This window comes from Cyprinodon variegatus, unplaced genomic scaffold (assembly GCF_000732505.1).
Source record: "Cyprinodon variegatus isolate N-32 unplaced genomic scaffold, C_variegatus-1.0 Scaffold257, whole genome shotgun sequence".
NCBI lineage: Eukaryota > Metazoa > Chordata > Actinopteri > Cyprinodontiformes > Cyprinodontidae > Cyprinodon > Cyprinodon variegatus.
In genome coordinates this window covers 667,205-675,446 of record NW_015150710.1, presented here as the reverse complement: position 1 = coordinate 675,446, position 8,242 = coordinate 667,205, and the positions used below count along the sequence as shown (strand labels likewise).

General features: G+C 43.1%; 1 protein-coding gene across 2 annotated transcripts; it reads right to left on the bottom strand.

Annotated features, from left to right (window-relative positions):
- Positions 1-6: 6 nt before the first annotated feature.
- On the bottom strand, positions 7-4,359 carry LOC107089608 (Krueppel-like factor 11). Of its 2 annotated transcripts, none has more exons than XM_015382493.1 (4): positions 4,227-4,359; positions 1,946-2,173; positions 1,060-1,873; positions 7-970 (listed from the first exon to the last, which is right to left on the bottom strand). In XM_015382493.1, exons 1-4 carry the CDS (start codon positions 4,257-4,259, stop codon positions 675-677), a joined length of 1,371 nt encoding a protein of 456 aa, XP_015237979.1. In that variant the 5' UTR covers positions 4,260-4,359; the 3' UTR covers positions 7-674. The 2 variants fall into 2 exon arrangements, with proteins under 2 accessions (XP_015237979.1, XP_015237980.1); XM_015382494.1 differs by lacking the exon at positions 4,227-4,359 and adding an exon at positions 3,394-4,205.
- Positions 4,360-8,242: the final 3,883 nt, after the last annotated feature.

The following is an 8,242-nucleotide window of genomic DNA, read 5'->3' as shown; positions in this document are numbered from 1 at the left end:
CATTAAAAAAAGAAATATCAATAAATGGAGACTGGAATACATGTAACATTCATATAGATATCAGTATATTTACATTATGTACAAAAAAAAAACAAAAAACAAACAGAAGTCGGCTAGTAACAGAAGCACGATACAGAAGCTTTGGCAAACAATAAATCGTGTGCATACGTTTTGCTAAATGTGACATATACACATGAAGTAAACATCATACATGGAGAGAGTATAAAAAGGTAAGATTTTTAGCTTTAAAAATCCAGTGCAAAGTCAGGTTTTTGTGGGTTTCTGTGTGTGGATGAGTAGCAGCCTTCATGTCCTCCTCCTTCCGTTTGCAGCGAGTTTCGTGGTTGTGGGAGCAGAATGTCCTGAGTAGAGCGGAAAAGCTGTGTGTCCGGGTTATGGCAGCGCTCGGATCTTATACAGATGTTTGAAAATGTCTGGAGTGACTGTGGTGCGTAGATGAAGCGCTACTTCGGTCTGATTAAGAGGTCGTAGCGCTTCCTCCATGACGGGGGACGGACGTCTTTACAGGAAGTTCTTGATCTCGGTTCGACGCAGTTTTTCGGACCCTGTTCTGATGTCTGTAAACGTAGCCGGGGGCCTTAAGACGATCCTGGTGGAGCTGATCCTAACCCTTCGGGAGTCCTGAGTTGGCCCTATGGTCTCCGCTAGTCTTTTCAGTTGGCGGCCGGAACTAGCACGCCAACAGGAAGTGCGGGGCCTTTGTTTTGGCTCTTGGGCGCGGCTCCTTTGATGAGGTCTCTTGTTTCGGCGGGCCACGCCGACGCCCTTTTGGTCGACATGTGCCGCCGGGCGTGTTTGGTCAAGTGGTCGCTGCGCATGAAGCGCCGCTCGCAAACGGTGCAGACGAACTTCTTCTCCCCCGTGTGCGTCCGGCGGTGGCGGGACAGCTCATCGGAGCGGGCGAATCTCTTGTCGCAGCCCTCCCAGTGACAGCTGAATGGCTTCTCCCCTGTAGGGAGAGAAAAACAAGATGGTTAGAGAGCCACCCGAACCACAGAGCGAGCGCCTCCGTTTTCCTGTTCGCCGTCCGACGCGTACCTGTGTGGGTACGCAGGTGAGCCTTCAAGTGTGAACTCTTAAAGTACGTCTTCTTGCAGCCTGGGAAGGTGCACACATAGTTCCGCCGGCGGGAGAAGTCTGCCTGCGATGCGCCATTGGTCGTTCCCGACGGCATATAAACGGGGGCGGGCGCCAGGGGGAGGAGCTTGGTGTTGCCAAGGGTCATTACAGTCTGAGGACCCTGCGTCGTCTGGGACATGTGTCCCTGGGGGACCACAAACATGACGGCCCCCTGCGGGACGGTGGAGCCCACCAGCAGTGGTTGGGTGAAGGTAGGCGGAGGAGACTGGGGGAGGATGGGCTTGGGTCCGCACTGAGTCTGCACCTGAACCGGAGCCTGGACGAAGGCGGAAATCATTCCCGTCTGGCTGCTGACGGGGAACACCTGACAAAGAACCGGAGAAGATGGAATGGCGGAGGAAGACAGCGGAGCGGAATGCACCGGAGACGACGAAGGAGGTCCGCTCTTCTCCGCGGGAGGCAACTCTGGGGTTTCCGGTTGAGCTGGCGTGGAGGTTTCTGCCTCCGGGGAGGCGGGCGGCGGCGCGGGAACGCCGAGACTGTCGGCTGTGTGGCGAATGACGCTGGTGGCCATCGCCTTGCTGGGCGGAGCCAACTCCACATGAGGTGGAAAGGTGGAGATCTCTGGGGAGATGGGGGAGGAGCAGGGCTGTGGGGGGCAGGCAGGGCGAGGTAAGAGCTGTCTGGAGGCGGGGCTAAGTGCAGAGGTGGTGCTGAGGACAGTCGTGGTGGACGCTTCGGCGAAGCTCGGACTGTGAGGCGGAGTCATGCACTAGGAAAGAATAACTTTATTAGTCACATTTCAAAGAGCCGCTAACAGTTGTCCAACATGTCGTTTTCTCACCAGGGACGACAGAGCGATCAGATCTTTGGGAGGGTCCCCTCCCTCCGGGTGGAGCTGGATGGAGTCGCAGGAGTCTGAGGTGGGCGTCAGCGGGCGGGGCTTAGGAGGCCTCTGACACCAGAAGCTCATGCTGACCAGCGCCTCGGCGGCCTCGAGGTCGTGGTACTCGATGCACGGCCTCTGCTCCATGGCCGCCAGCGCCGACGCGTCTTTATTCACAAGATCGACCTGAAGAAGACGAGGAGGTCAGTTTGATCCGGTCGCCACTCGCATTCAACGAGGTCATCGTGTTCAAATGTTAGTTCCCATCAGTTAGAGCAGAGAACAGAACGTTCTGGACTCTCTAACAAAGAAAAAATGTTAAGGTCCAAAACAAACACCCACATACACATATTTATACTAGCTTTTTCATATTTATTATGAATCATGAAAGAAGTTGAAGGTTGCGATGCTTATTTCATCGTAATGTAGCGACCCCTAGTGTCGGATGAGAGTATTTCTATATAGTTGGCAGATAGACGGACAAAAAACTTTCATAGAAAGGGATCTAAACCTTAAATAAAGGTTGAAATATTTGAATTCAAGGGTTTTCTTTTGTACTGATGCCCCAAAATCCAAAATCTTTAATTTTCTATGAAAGAAATAAATGATGCAAGAGAAAATTTGTCATGGTTCTGATCGGGGTTGGAGACAAAGAAAAGATAAAAAGGCTTTGGGCTGATAACGTGTTGGGCGAGCGAAAAAAACAAACAACAGCAGCAGGAGAGGCAGAAAGGAGACGGTCCGTCCCTCATGACCTGAACGCACCCTCCGACTGCAGGGAGGCTGTTTTCCAGCCTGCTTTCTTCTTCCTCTGGGAGCGCGGGCGCACGCCGCCCATCTAATTACCAATGATATCATAGTTTCCCCACTTTGCTCCAGAGCCTGAACCACAACATCACAGGTTTTTAAAAAAAGCAAAACCAGGAGGTTTGCGAGAAATTAAAACATACAAATAATGAGGAAATAAACGGAGGTAGCTGTGGCAGGGTGGGAGGTTACTTAAGGACAAAAGGCTGCAGAGTATTTGGCCGACTTGGACCTTGTGCAGCGAAATCTCAGCTGCACAGGCAGGAAGGGTGGAGAGAGAGAGAGAGAGAGAGAGAGACACCCCCCCCCCTCTGCTGTGTTTCACAAAAGCTGAAGGGGACCCTCCCTGCACCCAGAATAGATGACGGAAGCTGTTACGCCCCCTAAAAGCAGACCACGCCCCCTTCTACTTCAACATGCACTGACTCCCCCAGAGAGAGAGAGAGAAACACAGATAACAACAGGAAGTCAGACAAAACAAAGTCGATCTGCAACAAGCACGCCAGCGCTCCCATTTCCCAGCATCCCACGAACGCACCGCCTGACTATAAACAAAACAGATTCATTCAGACATTAAAAGTTCTTTTTTAGAAACTGACCAACTGAATCGATCCATCAGGACCGCAGAGCAGCTCCTGATCGCCACCTTAAGCCCTTTTTTAGTTTGTTTTTCACTTCCTGTTCGGATCAAAGACTTCTGTCTTTGTTTCCAGGGGGAGTTTGCATCAATCATCACAGCTCAGACCAACATGGAGACAAGAAGGTTTTAAACAATTTTCAGCATCAAGTGACAAATTCATCATAAAAAAGACTTGCAACAAACATTATATTGATTTTAAAAACAACTAGGCAATAAAATATACATAACAAATATTTTTAATCAGGCTTAAATATATCTTTTAAAGCTATGTCAGCATTCGAATAAATCATTATGTGATTAAAAAAACTAGTCTGGCCGAGGTGGACGTTTTTATTTCAACTGAAAAACAAAGAGGACATCATGTGAAATTTGATTTTTTAGGATATTTTTTTAGAGAAAAATCAACGGATCGATATTTCCTGTTCAGAAACAAAGGAAACCAGTGAAACCATCAAACACCTGCAAACTTTCTGGGATGAATGGATGCATTGCAGAGATGCAACTGTTGTTAGAGCGCGCGCGCACACACGTGCAGGCACGTGTAGTCCTGCATCCGCACATAAACACACGTGCGCGCGCAAAAACCGAGGGGTTCATCGGGTTCACTGTGACCTCAGATAAACCGGCTGACAGAGCCGCAGCGGAACCGGATCGGAGCCGGTACAGAACCCGCAGCGGCTCGGCTCGGTCCCCCATGATGATCGGACAACTTTAATCCCATCAAAACAAAAGATTACGGTCCGAAACCGGAGCGGAGCGGACCGGGCCGAGCTGCAGGTAGCCGGGACTCACCTGACAGCGGCTGTCCGCCGCGGAGCTCCGCATGAGGAGCGAAGAGGAGCAGAGGAGGGAGCAGGAGTTCGGAGCGCTGGGGTTCTGCCTGCAGACCGAGCTTCAGTTCAGCTGTGAGCAAAAAAAAAAAAAAAAACAACACAGAAACGAAATTCAGAGCAAGTCTGGCGGGTGGTAACACGCAGCCAATCACAGCTAAAGGTGTAGCGGGCAGGGACCAATCAGCAGCGAGGCGGTGCGGGATATATACGTGACTGTACGCTGATTGGACAGGGGCGGGGTGCGTGGCCGGCGGGGGGCGTGGCCTTGGAGTCAGCGGTGTCAGAGTAAACCCGGTGAACCCGGCAGCGCGTGCGAAGTGGGGGAAAGGTTGGGGGAAGTGGGGGAGGGAGAAGGGAGGGGGCTAGACGCGAGGCAGGCGAGCCCGCGTAAAACCCGCGCGGGAGCGCGCGCGGCAGACTGCAATGAGACACAATGAGCGCAATAAAAACAGGAAATATTCTAAAAATACAGATGAGAAAATGATGAAAACAGCTCCGACTGGGTTCCAAACACAAAGACTCTCGGTTCTAGTTGGTTTTTATGTGTAATTACTCATTTATAAAGGCTGAAACACGCTGAACCTGAACAATAACAAAGGATCAGCTCATAAAAAACACTTTGATCTTTGAGCTCAATGAAGAATTAAAATATATGTTTAAGCAAAGAGTCTTTTTTTTTTTGCTTCAGATGAGTTTGAGTCAATTGATAAATGATGGCTAGAGACACTGCAAATATTTAGCCTTGTTATTCTAACTTTTCTGTACCATTTAAATTATTCAGATCAGCAAAAACATTACAATGTTTCAGTAAAATAACCAGTTAATAATAATAAAAAAATGTAATTACCCCTAAAGATGACCCTAAATAGCATCAGCTCTTTGAATTTAGACTGCTTTGCAGATTTTTTTAAAACAACATGTTTAGGATTACACAGCAGCACATCAATTGGATTAGGTTTCATACTTTGACTAGGCCAATATGAAAGCAGCTTTTTAACCATTCAGAGATAAACCTGCTGATCTTAAGCAGGGGCGGATTTAGATGGGGGGCTCGGGGCCAATCATTGGCCACCCCTATCAAATTTATCCCTCTAATATAGACAGAGGCAGCAGTAATACTCTTAAGTGGAATATTCAAAACTTTAAAAAAAAATCATATATTAACAATTACTTGCAGAGGCGTAGCCAGAAAATTTTAATAAGGGTGGCCAGGCAATAACTAATGTACACTGAGGGGTGGCCAAAAGTGGATAGGTGCCAAAACCTACACTGTTCCAAAAGGAAATTTAACAATCACAACATCCATATTTTCTAAATAAAGACAAACTATACTTTTCTACAGCCTTTTCTAAGAAATAGAAGCATATATTTAAAAATCCATGCTGTCTAAATTAAAGGTGTAGTGGACTAAATTCTTTTAGTTTTGAGTTCTGGGGCGAACATCTTATTTATTGTCATTACTAACCTAATTTTATTAAGAATCATTCAGCATAAAATTTATATTTACATGTACTAATATATACAATAAATTGATTACTAATTATTAAAGTAGTTATTTATCTCTGATTTCAGTGAAGATTCCTAGATGACTTGCAGAGACATAATTTTCTCTTTACCCCATAAAAGACTAAATCTAGTTCTGAAAAGAGCATTAATTCTGTATTTATCTTTAATGTAAGCATATTGATGTGCATAATTAACCACAGGGTTTTTGTTGTTAGCTAATATATTTACATATAGAAAATTAAAATCTTAAATAATTTAGAGCATTCCACTTTAGAGTATTACTGTTGCTTAAAATGATAGGGGTGGCCACAGGGGTGGCCAATGATTAGGTAAGGGTGGCCATAGCCACCCCTGGCCCCCCATCTAGCTCCGCCCCTGATTACTTGACAACAAAAGCACTGTGATTTATAACGAACATCTATATACTAACATTACAGATGATAAGTACAGAATTCCTGCTCTTTTCAGAACTAGATTTTGTGTTTTAAGGGGTAAAGAGAAAATGCAAGTCATATAGGAGCCTTTAGTTAAATCATAGATACATATTTTAATAAAAACCTATTAAATAATCAGTTTATTGATTGATTGACTCTATTGATGTCACTGTGGAGAAATTTACTTTATGTAGACATTACCGGTAGTACTTGTAAATAGCTATTTTATTCCGAATGATTATTAGACGATGGAAAAGAACACCTGAAAGAATTTTATCCACTCAACCTTTATTTTCGACAGCAAGGATGTTTAAATATATGCGTCTACTTGTTATCAAAGGCAAGAAAGTATAGTTTGTCTTTATTTAGAAAATATGGATGTTTTGCTCGTTAAAACCCCTCAGTGTACATTAGTTATTGGCTGGCTACACCTGTGATCTAATCTATTATAAATTACAGATATTTTAATATTATTAATTATAACATTATATAACCAGAAAGGGCCAGATGAGATTTAAAATGTTGTGTTTAAGGTGAAGTATACAAAAACAGCATCAAAAAAATATTGCACATACAATTTTATCAGTAATTATTATTAATGAGAAGATAAATTAAAATGTGAATAAAGGAAAACATTCCAATAATATATTTAACATTTTAGACACAAAATTGTTCAGTTAGAAGATCTGCATCCAGATTTTTGACTATTTTAAACATTAAGCATTTATTTACACATTCAGAAAAGCAAGTTTGTTCAGTTGCAGAGGTGGAGCTAGAAGGGGGGAAATAGGGGACTGGACCCCCAGAAATCTGATTCTCCTCCATGTTGCCGTCCAAATGATTGACACGTGGAAGAACCAGTCACTCCTGTACAGCAGTTGATGCTATGATCAGGTGGAAAAAGTACAAATTTAATACATTTTTACTTAAATAAAAGAATAGTTACCAAGTAAAAAAAAAAAATTGACTAATAAAAATGTAACTTTAAGTAAAACCCCGGTAGTCATTTACATTTAGCAAAAGATAAGTAACTCCCTTTAAAATAATCTAATTTATAACAGAAAATGCGGCAGAAAAATAAAACAAGTTTTATAACCAGGTTACTTATACAGTATTAATATACGACACAAGATTTTGTATAATTTTCTTCACATTTTCTCTAAAGTGCAAATTACAGACATAAGTATTATCTCTTCTATTGGAAATACCAATTGCAAATGATTATGAAACAATTCATTCTTATAGTCTGTTAACCCCCCTGAGAAAAGATTTTTCCACCATCCAATAAAAGTTTTGCTCTGTCACTGTTCAGTCTACAGTTATTCCGTGAAAATTAAAAAAAAAATAAAATAAAATTTCAGTCTACAGTGAAGAAACTGAATGCTTTGTTCTCAGTTGGAACCGTTTGTATCGTTAACAGATTTTCAGTGAATGAAATAACATGAAAGACGTTGGATATAAAGGAAAAAGATCAAGGATAGTTTCATAGATGAGCTTTAATCTCTGCAAACCAACTCCAAAGCATCACTCTGCCACTACCGTGCTGTATGATCTATTTGTTCTGAAATGCAGGGTTGGTTTTACTCATGATGTAACAGAATAATCCATAGAATATTTCTGCAGAAATTAAGGATATTTTAAGATGTTTTCACTCACATTCAGCTCTTCTCTGACCTCCTGGTTGAGTCGTCGATGAGCTCCTTTTATTAGAATTCAAGTTTTCTTTCTGCTTTAGTGCAAAATGGTTCTAATCTTATTTATTAGTTTAATCTTAATATCATTGTATTGGTCTTATGATTTTTTTCTAACGTCCACATTTGTGTAACCATTTTTTCTACGATATTTTTGCTGCTGTAAACACCAGAATTTCACCATCGTGGGACAATAAAGGGATTTTCTATTCTATTCTATTTTCTAAGTTATCTTTACCCTTTGTTTCAGGTTGAGTTGGACACTTTTTTAAATCCAAAAAAGTAAAAAATCAATCCACTGGATTTTGTTTCCAAGTTTGAAGACGTTTCTCTTCCCATCCAGG

Coding starts and splice junctions, on each gene's coding strand:
- LOC107089608 (XM_015382493.1), bottom strand. CDS start 4,259: ATGCGGAGCTCCGCGGCGGACAGCCGCTGTCAG. Junction 2,174..4,226: donor CGGCGGACAGCCGCTGTCAG/GTGAGTCCCGGC, acceptor CGTCTTCTTCAG/GTCGATCTTGTGAATAAAGA. Junction 1,874..1,945: donor TGATCGCTCTGTCGTCCCTG/GTGAGAAAACGA, acceptor ATTCTTTCCTAG/TGCATGACTCCGCCTCACAG.